Source organism: Gracilinanus agilis, chromosome 2, assembly GCF_016433145.1.
Source record: "Gracilinanus agilis isolate LMUSP501 chromosome 2, AgileGrace, whole genome shotgun sequence".
NCBI lineage: Eukaryota > Metazoa > Chordata > Mammalia > Didelphimorphia > Didelphidae > Gracilinanus > Gracilinanus agilis.
Genome location: NC_058131.1, coordinates 349,055,582 through 349,081,528, shown reverse-complemented (window position 1 = coordinate 349,081,528; position 25,947 = coordinate 349,055,582). Strand labels below are relative to the sequence as shown.

The window sequence follows — 25,947 nt, the reverse complement described above, 5'->3', positions numbered from 1 at the left end:
GGTCCCCAGTATGAGGCTGAGGGTAGTCCTGTGCCTGGTCATTTCAAGGCATCAAATCGACAATGAGCAAGCATTTATTCAGTGCTTTTTAATGTGCCAACCCTGGAAAAAGTCAAAGAGAAAACAGTTTCCACAGTAATTATGTTTATTTCCTTAGAGAATTCATCCTCCTATATGTGGGAACCCAGGTAATCTGAACTCCCCAAAGAGACAAAACTTCAAATTTATATACTTTTTTTCATTTGTGGAAAAATTGGGGAGGGGATGAATAATTTAGGGGAGCTATAATTCATACAACAGGAGATGCCCAGTGTTCATTTGGAATATTATGTATAACAGCTTGGATTTTCTATTAGGACTTGGGGCTTAGCCCTGATAAGACAACGGAATAACCTTGGAGTCATTTGTAAGATTTAGGGGTTTCTTTAGGGCCAAGGTGGTATTGACTCTTGTGCAGGATTTATGCCCATGACAGGAGCCTCGGGTTTTATGGCCAAGATACGTGTCTCTGGTTTATCTTGAAGTCTTCTCCTCAGATTCAGTATAGTGGAGTAACTTCGATAATGCTAGGCTACTGGCTATAGGATCAATTAGAGATGCCTAGAAAAAGTATCCTGGTCAGATTTGTGCCAACATTTACTGTTATTGTCACTTCCACATGTGTTGGACTCTGTCTTAGTTGCCAGGTAGACAAAGATAGAAATGAAAGTCCTGGCTCTCAAAGAGCTTACATTTTTTTTAAAAAACCCTTACCTTCTATTTTAGAATCAATACTGTATTTTGGTTCCAAGGCAGAAGTGTGATAAGGGGGTGGGGCATCTGGGTAGCTCATTGGATTGAGAGCCAGGCCTAGAGATGGAGGTCCTAGGTTCAAATCTGGCCTCAGACACTTCCCAGCTGTGTGACCCTGGGCAAGTCACTTGACCCCCATTGCCTACCCTTACCATTCTTCTGCCTTGGAGCTAATATACAGTATTGACTCCAAGATGGAAGGTAAGGGTTTAAAAAAAAAAAAAAGAGTGATAAGGGTTAGGCATTGGGGGTTAAGTGACTTGCCCAGAGTCACCCAGCTAGGAAGTATCTGAGGCCACATTTGAACCCAGGACCTCCAGTTTCTAGACCTGGCTCTCTATCCACTGAGCTACCCAGCTGCCCCCCAAAGAACTTACATTCTCTTGTGTGTGAAGAGAATACATTTTTAAAAAATGAGTCATTTTAGAGAGAGAAGGCACTGGCACTGGATGTGGAGTGGGTCCACAGGTGAAGAGGGGGCACATTCCAGGTAGAATGATGTAGCCAGTGCAAAGGCTTGGAGACAGGAGATGGCGTGTTGTGTGTATGTGAGGAACAGCCCAAAGGTCAATTGGGAGAGATTATAAAGTTCAGAAAGAGAAGTAAAAGCCAGAAAGAGGATTTTGTCCTGGAAGTAATAGGGAACCAATGGAGTTTATCGGGGAGAGGAATGATGTGGTCAGATCTGAGCTTGAGGAAAATTGCTTTGAGAGGATGGATTAGAGGGGAGAGAGAGACTTGAGGCAGGGGAGACCACTTATGAGGCACTGCCTTAGTTTCAGGTGAGAGATGATGAAGGTGGTGGCTATGAAAGTAATAAAAAGGAGCTGATGTAAGTTGTGGAGGAAGAAATGGCAAGATTTGCCAACTCTTTGGATATGTAGGGAGAGGGAGAAGTTGAGGCTAACATAAAAGTTTTGATCCTAAGCAACTAGAAATCTATGGTGGTATTCTTGACAGATATAGAAAAGTTCAAAAGGGTGAGTTTGGGGTAGGAAATTAATTCCGTTTTAGACAATCGAGTTTCAGGTGTCTATGGTATATTCAGCTTGATATGTCTGCTAATCAGTTGGTGGTATGGGACTGGAGCTCAAGGGAAAGATCAGGGTATCTTTGGAAGCCACTGGCATGGAGATAATAATTAAACCATGGGAAGTCATGGAACGAGAAAATGTAGAATGAAAAGAATATTATTTTCACATCTCTCTTCCATGCTGACAGAAAGGTATTGCACCACTTCTACTCATACTGGCATCCTTTCCAATATTCTCAAGCAGAAAAGTGATTTCAGGACAATAGTTTCATTTTTGTATGGCCTTGCATACTTTGCCCAATACTTTCACATTCCTTGGTGCTTTAATTTACTTTTATTATAACATTTATTAAGCTTCTGTTATTTGTACCTGTGGTCAAAGGCTAGAGAGAAGATAAAACTACTTTCCTTGTTCTCAAAGAGCTAGCTTATGAGCTAATGAAGGGAGGGAGGAAGCAGGTATGTACACTAATGGATATTCCACAAGAAAGGAGAGACCCAAACGGTGTACTGTGAGCAAAATTTGAGAAGAGAGATATCATTTTCAGAAGATGTTAGAGTTGGGGAGAAATGTGAGAAAGCTCTGTGGAGGAGCTCGCACCTCATTTGAGCCTCAAAGGAAGGGAATGATTTCAGTAGATGGAAATGGCACTGTGATTGCCCCATAGGAGAGGTGGAAGGCAGGATGAGATAGGGAAAGACAGACTTGTAAGATGGTTTTCATTAGCCAAAACCCTCCCCCCCCATTTTACCAATAAGGACATAGGGTCAGAGACCCACATGATTTGTCCACAGTCACACAGAAGAGCTGGACTTGGGACCCAGGCATTCTTGTCTGATTCATCTCCATACTATCCTGCCATCTCTGTGTGTAAACACCATTTTGCACTCATGATGCGAAGACCTGTTGACCACCCTTTTATGATAAGCTAGGGGACTTAGCGGCTAGAGAGCCAGGCCTGAAAGCAGGAGGTGCTGGGTTCATATCTGGCTTCAGACACTTCCTAGCTGTGTGACCCTGGGCAAGTCACATAATTCCAAGGCTTTTCTGCCTTGGAATGGATACTTATTCTAAGAAGGTAAAGGTTTAAAAAAAAAAAAAGTTCAGATGGAGGCAAATTCTTCCTAGAACATCTCTTTCCCCCCTATAAAATTGAAGGAGAGTAGAAGAGAGAATGGAAAATGTTCTGAGGAGTTCTATCCTCAGTGTTTTCTGGTGAGAAACAGCTGACAATCCTATGCCTCTTCCAAGCCTTTTGGAGAGCACATTCCTCCCAGCCTTGGCTTTTGGTCAGCTTCTTTCCTTTCCGAGAGCAGAGTAAAGCAGTGAAGAGCAAAAGTTGGTTCCCTGACAGTTTCAGTTTCAGTAAATGAAATGAGTTCCAGAGGAAGAACTGGTTGAGCTAGTCAGGTGGAAGAAGCAGCAGGGACAGAGCCAGCAGCACCTCCAAGGGCAGCCTTGCTATTCTAGGGAGTGACTGTGACACCATTGGCCCAGAGCCTGGTCCCCACCCCTGCCCAATCATTAGAGGCTGGTGACCAGCTATAGGAAGGAATAATTAATAATTAACAGATCAAATCATAGAATGTTAAGAGCCAGAAGGGACTTAGGAAATCATCTAGTTCAACTTCTTCATGTCACAAATGAGAAAACAGGCCAAGAGCAGTTAAGTGACTTATCTAAGGTAATGCAGCTAATGAGCAGAAGAGTTAGGATTCGTATCCAGGCCTTCAGATTCTACCAGTGCAGTAGTATTTCCATTATACTTCATGAAGCTGCCTTCCTGACCGTCCCACGACATCATGGAGCCAATTCTAAGCAAAACACAAGAATGGAGGCGGGGTAATGAGCTTTCAGAGCTCTTTATTAGGAGAACTAGGTTCCAGTGTCCTTTTTGCATTTACTTTTTTTTTAAACCCTTACCTTCCTCTTAGAATCAATACTATATATTGGTTCCAAGGCAGAAGAGTGGTAAGGGCTAGGCAGTGGGAGGTGAGTGACTTGCCCAGGGTCACACAGCTGGGAAGTGTCTGAGGCCTGATTTGGACCTACGACCTCCCATCTCTAGGCCTGGCTCTCAGTCCACTGAAGCACCCAGCTGCTCCCTCTCATTGACTTCTTGAATATGGTTTGGAGCAAGTTTCTTTCCCTCCTATCACCTCAATTTCTTCAAGAACAAGGAGGAGGCTTGTAATTGTAAGCACCTCCTTGCACCGTGTGGCTGGTAGGAGGCAGAGGGATAAAAATATTAATGAGGTGCTCTGGTATGTATAAATAACAATTTATATGGCTCTTTAGGGAAGTCAGTGACTCACATGGGTCCCATGCGCTGCATGTGGTCAGCAAGATTGAATCTCTGGGGCTTCTGACTGGGAATCTAGAGCAGCAGCTTGGTCCCCTGCCCAAAGCCCTCTCTTGCTGACTCAGCTTGTACAGATTTTCTTTTGCAATTCTCTCCACTTAAATACTCCTCCTAGTCTTGGCCCAGGCTCTTTCTGTTCTTCTTATGTTCCAGATTCAATTTTACTCCCAGCTTCTTTTTAAATCTCGCCTTCATATTACCTGTAGAGCAGGCAGATAGCCTGCTCTGAGCCATAAACAGTGAAGGGCTTTTGGGGAATGACTATTGTTCAGGATGGTGTCATGGGGAGAGTGCAGGTCTCAGACCAGGGTTTGTATGTCAACTTTCTTTCCTATTCCTTGTGTGACTTTGGGCTGGCGGACTTATATTGGGCTTTATTTTCCTCAGCAGTAAAATGGAAGAGTTGGCCTAAATGATCTCTAAGGCCCTTCTACCTCTAAACCCAATGATGTTAGAGTTTAGCCCCTTCCCTTCATGCTAGAGCTAATATCTGCTCCTTTCCCTTTACCCCCCCCCCCCCGTCCTAATCTTTTGTGTAGAGAATTTTGTTTAAAACCTTTACCTTCTGTCTTAGGATCAGTTCTAAGACAGAAGAGCTGCTAGGGCTAGGCAATTTGAGTTAAGTGACTTGTTCAGGGTCACACAACTAGGACGTGTCTAATGCCACATTTGAACCCAGGTCCTCCCAACTCTAGACTTAACAGTTTATATATTGTACTACCTAGCTGTCCCGAGAGAACATATATTTGTATCTGCCAATAAAAATAATTCATAGTTCCTAGATCCAGAGCTGGTTGAGACCTCAAAGACCAGCTAGTTTAGTCCTCTTGTTTTATAGATGAAACAACCAGACCCAGAGAGGTTAAGAAGTATGTCTACAGTCACACAAGTTGTATCAGAATTGGGATTTGAACCTGGGTCTTCTTCATTGGGAGCCAGCATTAATTCTAAATTGCCTCTGCTAATAATCACATGTCATCCAATCAACAAACATTAAACACTAGCTATATGCCAGACAATGTGCTAATCATTGGAGAGATCAAAAAAAGTGCAAAGATGATGGGATAACATTTCACTTGAATGATTAAGAAAAATATGCCATTTTAGGCAGCAATTTCCTAATGGAAAATTAGGAGCTTTTGAGAGCAGCTAAGTAGCATAGTGGATAAAGTGCCAGACTCGTCTTCCTGAGTTCAAATCTGGCCTCAAAAACTTCCTAGCTATGTGACCCTGGTCAAGTCACTTAACCTGTTTGCCTCAGTTCCTCATCTATAAAATGAACTGTAAAAGGAAATGGTAAACTGCTCCAGTATGTTTGCCAAGAAAACTCCAAATGGGGTCACAAAGAGTCAGACGTGACTGAAAAGGAGCCTTTGAGGCTTTTGCAGCCTCAAACCTAGAGCTGCTGGTCCATAGCACCCTTACTCAGAGAAGGCATCAGAATTTACCTTCCTGCAGCCCTAGGAAACAGCAACCAGTGAACTGTAAGGTGGCTCTAGGCCAAGTACAATATTGGCCTGTTGTTGAGTTAAAGATCTCTAGCTTGTGACAGGTGTTCAGGTAGTTGTGCCTTCAGATCAAGGGCAGAATTTCCTTGCCTAGCTCCCCTTTCTCATCCCTGGATTCCACTTCCTCTCCCTTACTTGTACTGGCCAGGAATGGTAGAAAGTGGCTTCCCTCATTTTCTTGACCACAAGCTCCAGGCCTCTTTGCCAGGGTTGGCAAACCTGTGGCATGGGTGCCAAAGATGGCACACAGCGCTCTCTATGGGCACTGGGCCACCCCCTGCCCCAGTTTATTACTAGAAAGGAAGAGGGACTCTGCGGAGCTGTTCCCCTCCACCTCTCCACCTAGCCTGATTTTTTCATATCACCTGCCCCTCTGCTCAGCAGCCCAATGGGAGTGCTTTTTCCCTCCCCTGTGTGGGGTAAGGGTCAGGGGGCTGGGCACACCCAGCATGCATTGGGGGAAGGGGTGCAGTATGCAATAGCACAGCTTTGTCACTCTATCTCTAAAAAGTTGGCCATCATTGTCCTATACTCTCCCAAAGGGCTGCAAATATATTGATTAGATTTCTCTTTATGTTTTTAATTTTTTTTAATTTAATTTAAAATTGTTGTCAATGGTTACATCTTGTTTTTTTTCATATGTTTTTATGCAATATGAAAATCTCTTCAGTCCCTTGACTTCATGCCCTGGGGGCAGTGGCTGGAATATGAGATATGGTTACATATTTCAGAAGTTTGCAAGATAAAGGGTTAGAGCTTGGCATAGGGGCTTGGAAGTTGCTGGTTTGAGGTCTTCCTAGCTCCATCTGTGTGGCAGGTTGTAGTGGAAAGAACTTTGGACCTAGAATGAAGAGAGAACCTGCCCTCCCTCCTCCCCACCTCCCAAGCCCAGGGTTCTTTGTACTGATTGCACACATGTCCTGCTTCTCTAATCACAGTGGCAAAGCTGTCAACCTGAACCTGATTAGTAAATGACTTCACAGGTCAGCATCAATCTAATTCTAGCCCTGGCTCTGCCCTAGACTCTGTGTGAGACCTTCAACACGTTCCTCTCTCAATTCAGTGAATATTCATTAAGAGCCTACTATGTGCAAGGAAACATGCATGTCACAGAGTTACAAAGAGGAAAACAAAGTAGTTCTTGCCCTGAAGGAGTTTACATTGTACTGGAGGCTGAGTGGTGGGAAGGGGTAGGAGATACAATATCTACTCAGCTAATATAAGTCAACATAATAGACTTTCTAGAGGGAGAGAACATTAAGAACTGGAGAAGGGAGAAGAAAGGTCTTGCTTGGGTAGAAAGTGGCACCTTGAAGAAATGTAATTGGGGGAAAATTTAAATTAAGGACTTACTCTGAGCCTGGCAACATAAAATAAAAATATAAGCAAAAATAAAGACAGTCCCTATTTTCAAGGAGATTACATTCTAATGGAGGAAGACAGTACATGAAGGGGAATTGAAAAGGGGATGGAGAGGGGCAGCTAGATAGCACAGTGGATAGAGCACCAGGCCTGGAATTGGGAGGTCCTGGATTCAAATCTAATCTCAGACATTTCTGACCCTGGGCAAATCACTTAACCCCAATTGCCCAGCCCTTAACCCACTTCAGCTTTGGAACTAATACTTGAATTAATTCTAAGATGGAAGATAAGGGTTTCTAAAAGGGGGTTGGGAAGAGATGAGGGAATGAAAGTAGCCATTTCTGGGCATGGTAGAGAAAAATCCTGTCAAGATGAGTCAAGAATTATAGCCTGGGGGGCAGCTGGGTAGCTCAGTGGATTGAGAGTCAGGCCTAGAGTCAAGAGGTCCTAGGTTCAAATCTGACCTCAGACACTTCCCAGCTGTGTGACCCTGGGCAAGTCACTTGATCCCCATTGCCCACCCTTACCACTCTTCCACCTAGAAGCCAATACACAGAAGTTAAGGGTTTAAAAAAAAAAAGAATTATAGCCTGGAGAGGAATGAAGGCATGGTTGGCCTGGGCCTCCTTAAAATGAAGATTCTGGGAACCAGCCAATCAGAAGGAAAGGCTTCAGGGATGAGGATATTTCCAATATGAGACCGATGGGAAATATCAATATGAAGGCAAAATTGACAGCTTAGCAACCAACCATGGTATGGTAATTTTGAGGAAGATGGGATTTGAGGAAAACAAAGTGAGTTCCATTTTGGAGATACTGAGTTTGATATGGCTCCCTGACAAATAAGTGAACATTGCTAGGAGGCATTTGGTTATATGCACATAGCCTGATGGATAGTGTGCTGGTCTAAGAGTCAGGAAACCATAGTTCATGTCCTGTTTCAGACATTTAGTAGTTGTGTGACCCCTGCGCAAGTCACTCTATCTCTCCCAGCAGAAATTTCCTCATTTGTAAGATGGGTATAATATAGTTATCCTGCTTGTGAGGACCTATTCTTGAGGATAATGGATATAAAGAACTTGCAAAGTTTAAGCCTTTTTAAATGTTAGCCATTATTAGAGAGAAGTAGCATGGCTTATTAGAGAGCTAGCCTTGAAACTCAGGGTGTTCTGAGTTCAAGTCCTACCTCTGACATATTTGGAGAAAATTATTTTACCTCTCAATGTTCTAAGCTAGTGAGTGGTATCCAACTCAAATTTGTATGTAAGGATCCCTGCAGGCCACATACTGACTCATTTTAAAATATAATATCTATATTTTATTGTATTTTTATGTATTTTGTAAAATATTTCCCAATTACATTTTAGTCTGGCTCCCCACTCCTCCAAACCTCAACAGATGTTTGACTTTTCTGCTGTAGATTACTCCCTAAGTCTAAAAGTTGCCAAAGTGCTGACCGTGGTTGGTAGAGAGGATCTTCATTCCTTACATGGGAATTCTCCATTTATCATTATACTAGTAGTTATTATTATTGGGGCAGCTAGGCGGTGAAGTAGATGGAGTGCCAGGCCTGGAGTCAGGAAGACCTGAGTTCAAATTGGCCTCAGACACAATCTGTGGGATCCTGGGCAAGTCACTTCACCCCGTATGCCTCAGTTTCCTCAACTGTCAAGTGATCTGGAGAAGGAAATGGCAAGCTACTCCAGTATCTTTGCCAAGAAAACGAAAAAAGGGGTCAGTCAGACAATTGAAATGACTGAATAACAAATTATTATGGGACTAGAATTCAGGATGAAGCTTAGATCTGGTTGGCTTCCTATGGTTTGGTATCATCTGCCTCAAGATGCTAAGTGAATTAAAGGGAGATAATGAGACTAAGGGATCAATGAGGTCAGAGAAGAGGATACAGCACATTGTTTTGGGGGGTGGCCACACTTAGTGGTAGAAAAGGAGTTCTAGTGCCCAGAGGGCAAATTCAAGCTGTCTGTGAGCCCCTGAATTACTGAAGAGAGCTAAGGAAGGAAGTGCTTGCTTTGGGTGACTGGACCGAGGGGCAGGGCACGCTGGGAAGCTGGGGAATGGAGCAGTTCCCCAAGTGCCTGCTCTGCTTACATGCCAGGTCTTCATCACTGCTGGTCTAGGGGAAAGGGGGAGAACAGTGTGAAAAGAGAGTAGAAGTAGTATAAGGATTGAGGAAAATCCTCTGAATTTAGCAAACAAGAAATTGTTAACTTTGCAGAGAGCAGTCTCTGATAAACAGAAGGGTCAGAAGCCAGGCTGCAAAACATTATGAAGTGAGAGGTGAGAAAATGGAGACCATGAGTATAAAAAGCTCTTTCCTGACTTTGGCTACAAAGAAATGTAAGTTAATAGCTTGAGGAGATGAAAAGGTCAAATGCAGGGTACTTGGGGAGGTGGGGAGAGAGGAGAGGTAGATTTACAGAGGGCAGATTAGGAGATATTGAAGATGAAAGTGGGAATGATTAAGAGGGCCAGCAGTAGAAGGAGATACAAAGGGATGGGTTTAAGAGCCCACCTCTTGTCAGAAAGTAGAACAGAGGCAAGGTTACAGGGAGAGTGTCAAGGAGTAGGAGGTGTGGAATGGCCCCTACTTTCTCAGTAAAGTAGGGGGTGAGGTACTTTACTGAGAGGGCTGATAGAGGAAGGAAGAGATGGTGGAGGAGGCTTGAAGAGAGAAGAAAAGGTTTGGAACAGCTTGAAGAGGCCATCAGGGAAGAATAGACATTTGCTATGCAGTAAGGCCAGTTGAAATTTGATCATTTAAATCTATAGCAGACCCAGTCAGTACAGTTGTATGACTTTCCCCCCTGACATTCAGAATGACTTGAGTAGGACATGAAGAAGGGTTGTAGTTAGGTGACCCTAGGCCGGCCATTACTGGACAAGAGAACAGGGAAATTAAGGATAGAGGACAGTGTACAGTTGAATTGGACAAGCCCTCAAAGGGAGAAACATGAGTCCAGAACTGAGGTAATGAATTCTGAGAATCAGAAGGGGTAGAATAACTTGAACAATAGATTTAGGAGGGTTGAGGCAGCCAGAATGATTGAAAGATAGGTGATTATGATCAAACAAAAAAAAAATTGAAGATTTCTGGATCAAGGAGGTGAAACAGTTGTGGGTAATAGTGACGTTGAAGGTATGCCTCTCCCTTATGACTAGCTGAAATGGAGTGAAGGTCATGGGAGTGGAGGAGGTTGATCATTTGTTATGGTAAGCCCAGATACTTGAGAAGACGGGTGTGCATAGACGTGTTATGGCGAGGAGAGAGCATAGGACTTGGAATCAGACAGGTTCAAATCCTGCCTCAGAAATGGCTAGTTCTGTGATCTTATACAAATCCTTTCCCATCTCTGAGGCACTGTTTCTTCTATAAAAAGGATTATAATAGCCCCTTCTTTGATCTTGGTTTTAAGACTCAGATGAGAAAAACATCTTTAAATAGCTTTACCAACCTTAAAATGCCATATAAATATGGGCTATTATTGTTGTTTAAATCCCTAAATATGAGGCCATATGAGAATGGAAGAGTGTGAACCAGCTGAGAAACCAGGGATTATGACTTGGGGGCTGGTTAGATGAGTACAATCAGGAATTGTGTCCAGTTAATATGGAGTAAATACGGGTGATATGGAGTAACTCTCAGGGAAGAAGTTGTTCTATTACCTTTCCTAACCTTTTCCATATCACTCTACTTCATGGATGCTCTACCTTCTAGCTTAAGTGGCCAAAATACCTCCCCAGTATTTCTTCTTCCGTTTTCTACTCTTTGCACAGGCTTTCCTCCCCATAACTGGGATATTTGTTCTCTTTACCTCTGTCTCATAGTGTCCCCCAGCTACCTTTAAGGTTTAACTCAATTGCTACTCTTCCCTATTCCCTCAGTTTTTAGTGCTGCCTCCCCCCCCAATTTTGTAGAGATTTGAGTATGAATTACTTTTCCCAAATAATTGCTTTATAAATGTGAGCTATTATTGTTATTTAAGTCTCATTTTAGAGACTTGGGAAATAGGACTTTTTTGCTTTCATATGACAGGGATATCGGGCAGCAAGGTGGCATAATGGATAAAGTATCAGGCCTGGAGTCAGGAAGCCTCATCTTTCTGAGTTCAAATACTTGTTGTATGACTCTGAGCAAGCCACTTAACCTTGTTTGCCTCAGTTTCCTCTTCTGTAAAGTTATGAGGTTGTAATAGATGACCAAGAGATCTCTTCCAGCTCCAAATCAATGATCCAGTGACTGGGTATCTAGCACCAAAATAAGTGTTTAACATATGCCTGTTGGTGGCTCAGTACATAGGGCACCAGGTTTGGAGATTGGGAAGTCCTAGGTTCAAATATGGCTTTAGTCTCTGACTAGCTGTGTGACCCTGGGTAAGTCACTTAACTCCCATTGCCTAGCTGTGTGGCCCTGGGTAAGTCACTTAACTCCCATGGCCTAGCTGTGTGACCCTGGGTAAGTCACTTAACTCCCTTTGCCTAGCCCTTACCATCTTCTGCCTTGGAACCATACTCATTGATTCTAAGACAGAAGATAAGGGTTTTTAAAACAACATGCCTGTTGAATTCAACTGATTGTAAATTGCTCTAGCTTCCTTCACCAAAGGACAGCTTAGCATCCAACCTAGGGTCACCTCGAATTGAATCAGTTTGCTAAACTAAATAGTTCTTGGGTTGAGGCCTGTGGGTGGACTACATTTCCCAGGACACACTAGCACCCTTTGACCCAAGCCGTGTCAAGGACTACAAGTCCCGGCAGCCAATGCGGTCCGGTAGCGTAATAGACTACGCTCTCCCGCGGTATATCGCGGGCCCTCGGGTCGCCAAGTGGGCAGTGCTGGCGGCGCGGGCGGTACTGGGAGTTGTGGTCCGCGTCGGGTCGCCTAGACGCCGCGGGGGCCTGTGGGAGGTGGAGAGTACAGGCCCCACTGAGGGAGGAGGCGTCAGTGCGGCCTGAGCCGGGCAGCTGCGACCGCGGCTTCAACTGGGGTCCTCGGGCGGCGGCGGCGGGGACCGGGGGGGTGGCGGCACCATGTCGATGTTCGGAAAGCTGTTTGGGGCCGGCGCGGGTAAGTCCGGGGGCAAGGGCGGCCCGACCCCGCAAGAGGCGATTCAGCGGCTGCGGGACACGGAGGAGATGCTAAGCAAGAAACAGGAGTTCTTGGAGAAGAAGATCGAGCAGGAGCTGGCGTCAGCCAAGAAGCACGGTACTAAGAACAAACGAGGTGAGTCCGGGCCGGCCAGCCCAGGGGGCTCCTGCGCCACCGATCTGCCCCACCCGGCGGGCACTGACCCCGCCCCACCCCATCCGGCGGGGGACGCCGGCTCTGGCCCCCTGGCCTCGGCGTCTACGTCCTCCCCAGGTCTCCTACCTTGCTTCGTCACCCAGCTCAGCACGGGACCCCCTCACTCCCACCCAATTCTTCCCTTCCGCGGCCACCGCGCACCTGTGGAGCCTCCTGTCGCCTCCAAAGGGGTCGGGCCCAGGCTCACCCCCAACCCGGCAATGACCCTCAAGGCCTCTGGACACTTTATTTTGCACTTCACTCCCCGCTCCCTTTCCACAGCCCGGCGTCCCCAATGTACCTGCTCTCTCCCCCAGCGCTCTAGGTCTGGCGACCCTTGGCAATTCTACCCCGCCTCCACCCCCATATACTCTCCTACTCTCGCCTTCCATCGCTTGGTTTCTCACTCACACTTTCTCTCCTTCCGCCCCCTCCCACCCCAAGTAACCCCAATCTGAAGTAGCCTCCTTCAGCCCAGCCAATACCGTCCTGTGCCTCCGTCTTCCTATAGGCTCTGTCCCCATCCTCGACTCCTACACTCTGCCTACCCGCTCCCCCCCAATCTATTTAAATCTGCTTGTCCTCACTGCCCCTTTAGCCTTCGTTCTCTACCCCAGCTCTACCATTCATCCCCCACCCTTAACTCAGTATCCTCATCTTTGCTCCATAACTTCAACTTCCTAGTCCCAGGGTTGTATTGAGAAATTCTCTTGTGACTCACTCTCTTATCATCCACCTCCTACTTCCTGATGGGACTGAAAACATGACCTAAGCCCACTCATTCACTCCCCTGATCCTTCTATCCAAACCAGGACCCCTTAGAGGAGGGCATTGATCCCTAAGAAGTGGTCAGCTCCTATTTTGCTTGTTTTTTAGCCATTGGGGTGACTGTTGACTTTATTGCTGGTGAGGAAGTGACAACTGTAGTGCCACTTCTCCCATATTCTTTTTTTTTTTTTTTAATTTTTTTTAAACCCTTAACTTCTGTGCATTGATTTATAGGTGGAAGATTGGCAAGGGTAGGCAATGCGGGTCAAGTGACCTGCCCAGGGTCACACAGCTGGGAAGTGTCTGAGGCCGTTCTCCCATATTCTTTTAATATCAGCCACAAAAAAATATATGTAACTGTACTGCTTGTCAGAAGGTAGGTGAGTCTTGCTCTCTGGACTTACTGTCCCAGGTCAAACAGCTTCTGTTGGAAGAGAAAGAAGGTCTCTTGGGGAAACAAAGCTTCTCTCCTTCTGCTGATTGATGACCTTATGCTCCCTGTAACCTTCTGTGTTTTTCTTTGCCAGGCCAGTATGTTCCATTATGCTTTGCACTCTGCCTGTAATTATAAGATTATTTTTTCAACAGATGCTGGCATTTTTCAAGGCTTTGCCTTAGGGATTGGTTTACCTCAGTTCCTATATGATATAGCAGATGCTCAGAAGTTTTCCATGGTCCATAGTTCTAGAAAATGGCAATAGGGCCAGTGCGGTTTTTGACAGTTGATTTTGAATTAGCATCCAGAAGTCTTGAAGAGGGATTGTCAAGTGGCATTTAAAAGATAGATACACTTAGTTTTTTGACCTCAATAAGTAAAGCCTTAGCATATTTTCCTGGCCAGGAAAGGACTTGGACTTGTCCAATTTTTCTTCCTCTTGAGATTGTCCGGTTACATAGGGTAAGGACAACTACAAATATACTTTCTTTTTAAAATCCTTATCTTTCATTTTAGAATCAATACCGATTATTAGTTTCAAGACAGAAGAGGGCTAGGGAATGGGGAGTAAGTGACAGGGTCACACAGCTACAGAAGAGTCTAAGGTTAGATTTGAACCCAGAATCTCCTATCTCTAAGTCTGGCTCTTAATCCACCAAACCACCTAGCTGCTCTCTACAAATATACTGTCTAGTCTTCCAAATGTACAGTCTCCTTGTATGATCCTTGGATCTCTGCTGCTTCATTATTCTAGATATAAGTTTACTAACCACCTTCTTCTGTATGTACATAGTACTGTACTGAATGTGCTCTCAAAGAATTCTCCAGACTGATGTGAAGAGTATTTTATGTAGCTCTACAAACACTATACAAAAATAGTATGAAGTGGAGTTGAGGGGGGGAATACATTCAGATAAATGTCATTGAAATCTAAGTAAACTGTTAATACATTATCCAAGGGTTAAATGATATGTTTAAGTTGGAGGTGTGGGGCAAAAGTTTGAATTTACTATTTGAAAATGAAATTTCAAACTTTAGTCTTGTTTATTAACAGCTAGAATTGCAAGACTTTGTGTCCTGGGTGCTGGGATAATACAAAGATGAAAATAATTTATGTCTTTACTATCAGACACCTTAAAGTCTATTAATTCCTTAAATAAAATGGGGTGGTGATGAGGTTCTTACTTGGAATTCTTTAATTAGCCCACAGTATGTGGATTCCTTAGGCCAGATTTTCTAAGCAGACAGCTTCAATGAGTCCCAGATAGAAAAATGAGTTGTAGTTGAGCAAAAAAATGGAACATAATAAAGTTATCTTTGTGTTCTGGTGAGTTTTTTGACATTTACAAACTATAGATTTCTTTATTGTTTCTTCTTGTGAGAGTCAGCATGAAAGATAACCAAGAAGCTAAATCATGTAGTAGAAATGGCACCTGAATTAGACTCGAGGTCATGAGTTTGACTCTTCATTTCTCTAGAAGGTCCAATGTAAAATGAAGGGGTTGGGCTAGACTGATCTCTAAAGGTCCCTTCTAGCTCTAAATCCTATGATCATGAGATTGTCATTCTGTGAGGATCCTTTTATTTTTAAGGTCTGCCACAAAAAAAAAAGACCAGGATTTTCTAGAAAGGCTGTATTTTAACTGAAGATGAAAAAAAAAGTATTGCTTTGTAAGAGATGGAAAATTTGGAACTGATCAGCTAGGGCACCAATACTTTTTTTCTCTTGCAAAGCAGAACATGAGTTCTTTTCTGAATTAATTTAGGTTAAATGAACAATGCCCGATAACATGTATAGAAATTTGGCTATCATGGAAACTGCCACCATTAGATTGTTAGAATTGGTACTTTTATTTACTCTATTGTGGGAGGACATCTTAATGAGTTAAATTTATTGCTAATGAGAACTCCCTGTTCTCTGATAGAGGTGTCAAGTTGAAAAAATACTATATCCTGTTGGTGTATGTACTAGCAGATTGTTCTTTCTGAAGAGAACACTTAAGGAAAACCAGAACAATTCCAAGGAAATTGTTCATCAGAGACCAGACTCCTATCTGGTTCATGGTGGTGGTGGTAGTTGTGTTATTTGAACCATACACTGTGTGGAATCTAGTTTCTTTTTTAAGATTATGAGGATAAAAGAGACTGGTATTTTAGGGAAAGTTTGGTTACACAGATGCCTAATTGGATGTTTTTGTTTTATTAACTGTCTCTTTTGCATCCTCTGTTTGGCAGTGGAATTAAATATTTGGGTAGTGATTGCAGAAGTATATTCACAGACTGAACTCAAGATGGATTTTGCTTAGGTCCCTTCCAACTCTGAATCTATGATCCTAGAAGTTCTAAGCATGAGAAATTCTGAACATTCTGAAAATAGAGATGTGCAGGATTAGTATTTCTTAGACAAAAACATCTCTCCATCATGTTTATAGTATTCCGAAGGTTAGGGGGAAGGGTAGTTAGTGCTTTAAGTATAGAGTGGAGCTAAACCACATTTTAGCAGTTCCTTCAGAGTCACAAAAATCAGTTCTGCACAGAAATAATTTGGGTTGTGCCATTGCTTTTTTTTTTTTTTTTTTTTTTTTTTTTTTAAATTTTAAACCCTCAACTTCTGTGCATTGACCCATAGGTGGAAGATTGGCAAGGGTAAGCAATGGGGGTCAAGTGACCTGCCCAGGGTCACACAGCTGGGAAGTGTCCGAGGCCGGATTTGAACCCAGGACCTCCTGTCTCCAGGCTTGGCTCTCAATCCACTGAGCTACCCAGCTGCCCCCTGTGTCATTGCTTTTTGTTTTTAATAATTAAAAAATAATTTAAATATCAGCAGTGGTCATTTTGACAAGGGGAAGTGTTTAATCTAGAAAGTAAAACATACCATTGAACTTGAATAGGCATGTATCTTAAAATGGGGATACCCATTTGGGCCTGTTTTTAGTGTCTTTTCCATATGAATCAGTCCTTCATGAATGAACATTCCCGCTTTATAAGAAGCCACCCAGCTCTCCGTACAGCCAGTCTGCTCTCTAGAAAGCAGCATCATATGGCTGGTTGTATTGGGTCTGTAAAAATAAGGTGCTCAGTAAGTGAATGTTGGAACTTTTGCCCCAAAAGACCAATTTTCTTAATTTCCAGTCTTCCCAAGTCTGGATGCTAGTTATCTTTTTGAGACTGTTATAACCATAGCCTTTTTTCTTACAGTTGCTCAGTTTCCCTAATCTTAGAGTTGGCTAGTGAGAGCCAGTGCTAGGCAAAGACTGGCTTTAGAAAAATGAATTGTGTGCTGAATGATTACGGGATTCAAGGTAGAGAGGGTGGAGAGTGAATTGTTTACTTCTATAGTAAAATCAGGAATAGTAATAATGGGTTAGCTGGTTTTGGAAGAAATATGAGGATGATAGTTCTTTAATTCAGAGCCTGGTAAATGGACTTTTAGTATCAACTAGCTTTGGTTTTCTTTTCTATTACTGTGTTCCTTGCCCTCCAGGCCTCCCTCCCCTCCCTGCAGTGCAGTGCTAGGCAAATTGAAAGACTGTGATTGGTTCCCATAAAGTAGGGAAGGGACAGGAAGTGATGTGGAAAAAGGACTATAAAAAGTCCTGAACTTCCTGACCAGAAAAATTCTCTTTGGAGTTCTTTGGAGTCTCCGCTCCTTGGAACTTCTCCTTTGGACTTCTTTTGAGGATGGCTCCTTGGGGCTTTTGGACTTTGACTTCAGCTTGGAGCTTTTGGCCTTTCTACTGGAGTTTTTGGCTTCAGGACTTGGGCTTTCTTCTTTGGAGCTTCTGGGAATTGGGACTTTCTTGTTGGGTTCATTGCTGCCTCGGTGAGCTTAGCTCAAGAGGGTTTTTCTACATTAGGACCTTACCTGGATCTTGCCCCCTTGCTAGTGAGTAACTAGAATTCCCACGTGGAGATTGGAACTCTGTCGGGGAGTGAGCTTCATTTCACCAGATCAGCATTTAGGGTAGGGTAGGCATTCTCCTTACCTCTTTCCCTTCTACATTTCCCTCTTTTTCCTAATATTCCAATTTTAAAAAATGTTAAAAGCTGCTAATAGTTTTCCTGACTTAAGGGATAATAAAAAGTGACCACTTTTTTATAACTCTTATTTAGTCACATTTAACCATTATAAAGCCAAAATTATGGAAAAGGAGCTGGATGAGAGTAATTGGAAATGAGGATGTGGAAATGACATTTAACTGTCTTGTAATATCAGAAATAAATGTATAATTTCTGTGAGTGAGGTACCAGGAGAGTGAAAGAAAACAATAGTGTGTTCAGGGCTTAATTACTAAGCTGAGTAATAGTTTGGCCTGAGCATCACACAGGAAAGAACCAAGTGGGTGAAAAATATCTTTTGCCCAGAAATGTACATATGCATTTCAACATGCATTTGAATTAACCTTGTGGAGAATTGGTTCATCAGTATTTTTTTTCTGGGACACACTGTATAAATGGATGAATTGAGCCAGAGGCTTCTTATCCTGGAAAAGCCTTCTATTCTTCTAGGTGGGCTCCTCTCCTCCATTTTGGGAAGGGACCCAGGTTGGCTTTCTTAGCTCTGCTTCTGACTCTAGACTTTACCACCATGCCTCAGATACTTTGCTAACATTCTTTGTATTTTATTACCCTGGAACTCTCCTCTACTCCTCCTTTCCCACTGGGGCCTCCATTTTGGGAAGGGGCCAAGCTGACTGTCCTTCATTCCCCTCCTGACTCTACTTCTGATTATTCAAACTGCTTCTATGCCCCCTGCATGGGCATCTTTTCACACTCCTATCCCTTTAGCCCTGTTTTAGGTATTCTTTCTCCATTAGAATTTTTGGTTGTATTTTATCTTCTACATTTAGCCCAGTGCCTGGTAACCTGTAAGCATTAGTAAATGCTCATTGCCTGCCTGCCTTAGGAAATGACAAAGCACTTTTAATGAATCTAAGTTTCTCCCAGGAACAAAGACCATTCTTTCTAATACCAGTCTTCTGTTGGTGTTGGTATTTGGCTGTGAGACATGTTCTGTAATACTCTCTCAAGAACTGAAAATTAATAACACAGGAAAGGAAAAGAAGAATGGTTGGTGTGAGTAGGCTACAACACATAATCAATGAGGAGTTTTGAAGAATAGGGAGAAAAATAAAGAGAAAATGGGAAAAAATGTAGGTTGGTGATGTGGCAAGGGCAGGATGCAACAGAGGGTTCCACTGGTATCCTCTTAAGCTGAACAGAAATGGAGGAAGCCCTCTAGGCACCCAAGGTGGATTTTCTTTGGTATCTTATGAGAAGACATGGACAGATTACCTGGGATAGGCAAGAGTCCAGGATGGGATGAAGGTCTGCATCTTTGAAGAGAACATCCAAATTTAGGAGATCACACATCCATTGGAGTATTGGACAGTGCATACTTCAGGCTTGTTGTGATGAAAGCGTTTTGTAAAATCTTAAAGCATTATAAAAATAAGAGGATTATCATTACTTTTTTCCACTTACCTTCCTTTGATACCTTTTGGGCAAATGTACTCAACAAGTTGGTTAGGTACTTTTCAATAGTATGAAGGAATTGCTAGAGATAGCAGAATACAAGTTGATAAAGTATGGTACACACTCTTTGTTACTCAAACAACCCTTGTTCAGCTAATTTTTTTAATCGGGCATTGAACAGATTGTTGTTCTGTTTCACTCTCAGGCTTACTAGTGTAGCTTCCTTCATCTTCTCTTAATAATAATCCACTCTTCTGTTCCTTCAGTTTGAAATAAAGGTCTTATTTCTATAGTTAGTGAGGAGGAAGGATCTTGACCACTGTTAAGTGGAAGAGAGAACCCTGTCTTATAGTTGTAACGGAAGGCTAGGATTTGACCGACCTTGCCAACAGGGCTGTTCTCTTCAAGGGCTGAGAGCAAAGATGATGTTGCTCCCAGCCCTAGGCCAATATATCTCTGACTGCTTGTTAAACAAAACGGGGTTTATTCTGGAAAGATATCAGGAAGGGTATTTAGATAGGTAAGTGGGTTGAGGGTAAATCCCTATCTTGGATATTGTATACCTTAAGATCCCCAAAACTTACTTTGCTTGAAAGTCTCTTCTTTACCTGCCCAGGCCAGACCTACTCTCTTCTACTCTATCTAATAATTCCTTTGCTAACTAAAACCCACACAGATTTCTGAGTCTTTAGAATAATAGATGTGTAGCTCAGGTAACTGAAGTTGAGGTGTTTGGGTTCACCCCAGAGAGGAATAATCCCTCCAAGGCAACCTTGAAAAGTTATCAGCTTCCCTTCTCAAGATAGATCTTCATATACAGGTAGTAGAGATAAATCAGGCAGCAGATTCAGATGATAATAAGAACGGGCACAGGAATGGTTTGGGAAAGGATAGAGATCTGCAGTGGGTCAGAGCTGGGTCTCCAAGCTGGCTTCAGCTTTACAGCTTTCAACCGACTCTCCAGGTTGGCCGTTAGAATCTCCCCCTCCCTCCTGCTACATTCTAACCAGGTTTACCATAGTTCCATGAGAATTCCATTACTCTTTGCTGCAAACCTGTTTCTTCTTTCCAAAATTCCCTTTCACACCACCCCAGGCAACCCTCCAACATTATAAGTGGTTAAGCTCCTCTCTTCTTACTCAAATTCCCCTTACATCATCTGTTTATTTTCTGGACACAGTCTCTGATCACAAACCCTTTTCCTTTTGTGACTGCCTTTCATCTTTCAAATATTTAAAACAAATTGTTTTATTGATGCCTTTTTTCCCATTACGTTCATTTTCAAATCTAATTTACCATTCCCCCTACTCAACCTATTTTCCCTTGTAACAAAAAAATTAAAAACATACAAACCTAACTCCAAACGGTTTAGCAAAACCACCTAATATATTGATGGTATCTTAACAGCATATGTAGCATTCCACACACATAGCCTCTAATGAAAGGAGATGCATTTTCTCATCTCCTCTCAGGCCAAAGCTGAGCCATCATAGTGTTTAGTTTCATTTTATCGTTCTTTCCATTTATACGTTTGTGGTCATTATATATATTTTTTGGTTCTGCTTGTTTCATTCTAAATCCTTTTTTTTTTCACCCTTACCTTTTGTAACAGAATTGATACTATTTATTGGTTCCAAGGCAGAAGAGCAATAGGGGGTAGGCAGTTGAGGTTAGGGACTTTGCCCAGAGACATACAGCTAGGAAGTAGCTGAGGCTAGATTTAAACCTAGGTCCTCTTGATTTCAGACTTGGTTTTCTAACTGCTGAGCCACCTCTGAATCAGTTCTTATAAGTCATGTTTCTCTGAATTTTTCATATTTGCTGTTCCTTAAAGCACATTTACGTTACTCTTATGTAATATAATTTGTTTAGCTAATTCCTGCATTGACAGACAACAAGGGCCCATTTATTTCTAGGTTTTTACAACCAAAAAAAGTGCTGCCATATATATTTTGGTATAGACAGGACCTTTTTTCTATGTACCTTGAGCTATATGATAGGTGTTTTCCACAGTGTTTAGACCATAGCTCCACCAGCAGGGTATTATGCCTGTCTTCCCACAACCTTTTGCCAGTTTGTTGGGTATGAGCCGGTTAAATGGCTTAATTCAGAATAGTTGTTGCTGACTTTGCTTGTCATGCAGGCTCTAGTGCTTGGCCTTGTACTCTTTAATATTTTTATTAGTGACTTGGATAAAAGCAGAGGTGCCTATATTGTTTTCCAATTTTCTCAGCAGTTTTTGTCAAATAGCGGATTTTTGTCCCAAAACCTGGGCTCTTTCCCCAAGTCTATTCCACTGATCCTCCCTTCTGTCTTTTAGCCAGTACCATATTGTTTTGATGACTGCTGCTTTATAGTACAGTTTAAGATCTGGTACTTCTAGGCCACCTTCCTTCATGTTTTTTTTTTCATTATTTCTCTTGGTATTCTTGATCTTTTGTTCTTCCAAATGAACATTTGTTATAGTTTTTTCTAATTCTGTAAAAAGTTTCTTGGTAGTTTGATAGGTATGGCACTAAATAAGTAAATTAATTTGGATAGAATGGTCATTTTTATATGTTAGCTCATCTTACCCATGAACAATCAATGTTTTTCCAATTGTTTAGATCTAGTTTTAATTGTTTGGAAAGTGATTTTTAGTTGTTTGTATAATTCCTGTGTTTCTTTTGATAGATAGATTCCTAAGTATTTTATATTGTCTAGGGTGATTTTGAATGGTGTTTCTCTTTCTACCTCTTGCTGCTGTGATGTGTTGGAAATATATAGAAATGCTGATGATTTGGTGTGCATTTATTTTGTATCCTGCAACTTTGCTAAAGTGGTTGATTATTTCCACTAGCTTTTTAGTTGATTCTCTAGGATTTTTTAAGTAGACCATCATATCATCTGCAAGGAGTGATAGCTTAGTCTTCTCATTGACTATTTAATACCTTCAATTTCTTTTTCTTCTCTTATTGCTACTTGTTAGTGTTTCTAGTACAAGGTTAAATAATAGAGGTGATAATGGGCATCCTTGTTTCACTCCAGATCTTATTGGGAATGCTTCTAATTTATCTCCATTTGCATATGATGCTTCTTGATAGTTTTAGATATATAGTTTATTATTTTTAGGAAAGGTCCTTCTATTTCTAAACTTTTTAGTGTTTTCAATAGGAATGGGTGTTGCATTTTGTCAAAGGCTTTTTCAGCATCTATTGAGATAATCATGTGATTTTTGTTTGTTAGTTTGTTGATATAGTCAATTATGTGGATGGTTTTCCTAATGTTGAACCATCCTTGCATTCCTGGTATAAATCCCACCTGAGCATGATGGATAACTCTCTTAATCACTTGCTCTGGAATCTTTTTGCTAGTATTCTATTTAAGATTTTTACATCTATGTTCATTACGGAGATTGGTCTGTAGTTTTCTTTCTTTGTTTTTGGTCTGCCTGGCTTTGGAATCAGTACCATATTTGTGTCATAATAGGAACTTGGTAGGACCCCTTCTTTGCTTATTATGTCAAATAATTTGTATAGTACTGGGATTAGTTGTTCTTTGAATGTTTGATAGAATTCACTTGTGAATCCATCAGGCCCTGGCGATTTTTTCTTAGGGAGTTCTTTAATGGCTTGTTCAATTTCTTTTTTTGATATGGGATTATCTAAGTATTCTATTTCTTCTGCTGTTAATCTAGGCAATTTATATATATATATATACATATATATTTTTGTTTTTTTGTTTTTTTGTTTTTATATTTTTAAACCCTTAACTTCTGTGTATTAGTTCCTTGGTGGAAGAGTGGTAAGGGTAGACAATGGGGGTCAAGTGACTTGCCCAAGGTCACACAGCTGGGAAGTGTCTGAGGCCAGATTTGAACCTAGGACCTCCCGTCTCTAGGCCTGGCTCTCAATCCACTGAGCTACCCAGCTGCCCCCCAATTTATATTTTTTAAATATTCATCCATATCACCTAAATTGCTATATTTATTGCCATATAATTGGGCAAAATGGTTTTTAATGAATATAAAGAAGGAAACTATAAGAAAATCAGGCGAACATAGAATAGTATACTTGTCAAATTTCTGGGAAAGATTTTAAAACCAAGCAAGAGTTAGAAAAAATTACAAAATGTAAAATAAATAATTTCGATTACATTAAATTAAAAAGTTTTTGTACAAACAAAAACAATGCAACTAAAATCAGAAGGGAAACAACAAACTGGGAAAATATAACAAAAACCTCTGACAAAGGTCTAGTTACTCAAATATACCAGGAGCTACTAAATCAATTGTACAAGAAATCAAGCCATTCTCCAATTGATAAATGGGCAAGGGACATGAATAGGCAATTTTCAGATAAAGAAATCAAAACTATCAATAAGTACATGAGAAAGTGTTCTAAACCTCTAATAATTAGAGAAATGCAAATCAAAACAACTCTGAGGTATCTCACATCACACCCAGTAGATTGGTTAAAATGACAGAAGGGGAGAGTAATGAATGCTGGAGGGGATGTGGCAAAATTGGGACATTAATGCATTGCTGGTGGAGTTGTGAATTGATCCAACCATTCTGGATGGCAATTTGGAACTATGCCCAAAGAGAGCTAAAAGAATGCCTGCCCTTTGATCCATCCATACCATTGCTGGGTTTGTACCCCAAAGAAATCATAGGGAAAAAGACATGTACAAAGATATTTATAGCCACACTCTTTGCGGTGGCAAAAAACTGGAAAACAAGGGTATGCCCTTCAATTGGGGAATAGCTGAACAAATTGTGGTATATGCTGGAATACTATTGTGCTCAAAGGAATAATAAATTGGAGGAATTCCATGTGAACGTGAATGACCTCCAGGAATTGATGCAGAGTGAAAGGAGCAGAACCAGGAGAACATTGTACACAGAGACTGATACACTGTGGTAAAATCGAATGTAATGGACTTCTATACTAGAAGTAATGAAATGACCCAGGACAATGCTGAGGGATTTGTGGAAAAGAACGCTACCCCCATTTAGAGGAAGAACTACAGGAGTGGAAACAGAAAAAAAACAATGGCTTGAACACATGGATTGATGGGGACACGATTAGGATGTAGACTCTTAATGACCATCCTAGAACAATTATCAATAATATGGAAATAGGTCTTGATCGATGACACAGGAAGAAACCAGTGGAAATGTGCATCGGCTACTGGGGGGGTGGGGGAGGTAGGGGGAGAGAGAGCAAGAATATGAATCATGTAACTATGGAAAAAAAATTTCTAAAAAAAAAAAAAAAAGCAGAGGTGCCATGTACCTCATCTTTTTAGATGACACAAAGTCAAGTAGGATAGTTTATACCCTGGATGATAGAGATAGGATCCAGAAAGATCTCGGACAGGCAGACCTTTGGGATGATTCTAACTAATAAGATTAAATCTACTAAGGATAAATGTAGTCTTACAAATTTAGTATAAAAAATTGAGTAAAGGGGGCAGCTGGGTAGCTCAGTGGATTGAGAGTCAGGCCTAGAGTCAAGAGGTCCTAGGTTCAAATCTGGCCTCAGACACTTCCCAGCTTGTGATCCTGGGCAAGTCACTTGACCCCCATTGCCCACCCTTACCACTCTTCTACCTAGGAGCCAATACACAGAAGTTAAGGGTTTAAAAAAAAATTGAGTAAACATGTTCAGAATGATGAGGCATGGTTAGATAATTCATTGTTTTAAAAGAATCTTAGATCTAGAGCTGGAAGGGACTTGAGAGGTCATCTGTTCCAACCCCCTTGTTTCACAGATAAGGAAACAGGCCCAGGGAGATTGTGACTTGCTCAGGATCACACAGGAATGGCAAATGCTGGAGGTGGGATTTGAACTCAAGTTCTCTGACTCAGGGTTAGTTCAAAATAAGATGATACATAGCCCTAGCAGTCTGTCAGGACATAATTTTTAAAAATCACAATATTTTGGAAATTTAATGCAATTAAATTTACAGGAACTTGAGAATTTTAGTGGACTTCAGGTTCAGTGTAAGTCAGTTGTGTAATATTAGACAGCCAAAAAAAAAAAAAGAAGCCAATTTAGGCTTTGTTACACATAGTTTTAAAGCCAAAGTGTTACTGGGTGCAGCTAAATCAGATTAAAATGGAGGTCCATCTTATCTGATTGTAATGTTTTAATGTGTTCTCAAAATAAGTATATACACTTGTGTTTTTCTTAATCAGCATGCTGTTGCAGGAATCCTTATATATGGTTTAGTAATCCCATTTCGATTTGAGCTCGACACCATTGCTTATAGGATAAAGAATGTGAAAAAAATAGGCATTTAAAAATATTTTATATTGGGCACCCTGCTAGGTTCTAAGGGACACAAATACAAAAAATAATACAGTCCCATCCCCACTCTCAAGGTCCTAGGTTCTATAATCCTATAGTTCTCTGTTCTTACCAGATAACATCTGGAACCTTGTGTTCAATTATGGGGATGATGTTGGTCATATGGAGAGCATTCAGAGGTGGTAGCCAGGATGCTTAAGGCCTTCGGTTCCATGAAATTTGAGAATAGATGGAAAGAACTGGGAATATTCAGCTTGAAGAAAAAGAAGAGTTAAGAGGGGCACTTAATTGTTGTCTTCAGATACTTGAAAGGTTTTCATGTGAAAGAGAGATTAAATTTGTTATTTTTGAATCCAGATGGCAGCTTCCAGAAGCAGTGGGTGGAAGTTGCAAATATTTAAATTTAGACTTAATTTAAGGAAAAATTTCATAAAAATTAGAGGTATCCATAAGTGGAATGCTTTGGGAGATAGTAATATTCTTTTGAGTACATTGTGGTGGAGATTCTTTTTTCAGGTGTAGGTCAGACTAAGAGGTCCATTGAGGTCTCTTGAACCTCTAAAATTCTCTATGTGAGAGGTGTACCCAGGTTTGTATGAAACTTCCATTCT

At 41.6% G+C, this 25,947-nt stretch overlaps 1 protein-coding gene across 1 annotated transcript in view; it reads left to right on the top strand.

The window, feature by feature from the left end:
• Positions 1–12,058: 12,058 nt before the first annotated feature.
• CHMP4B (charged multivesicular body protein 4B) overlaps positions 12,059–25,947 on the top strand; it is a 56,327-nt gene continuing 42,438 nt past the window's right edge. The window contains exon 1 of the mRNA XM_044664390.1: positions 12,059–12,304. Within this exon, the coding sequence (XP_044520325.1) occupies positions 12,112–12,304 (193 nt within the window). The 5' untranslated portion in view covers positions 12,059–12,111. The remainder of the gene's footprint in view (positions 12,305–25,947) is intronic.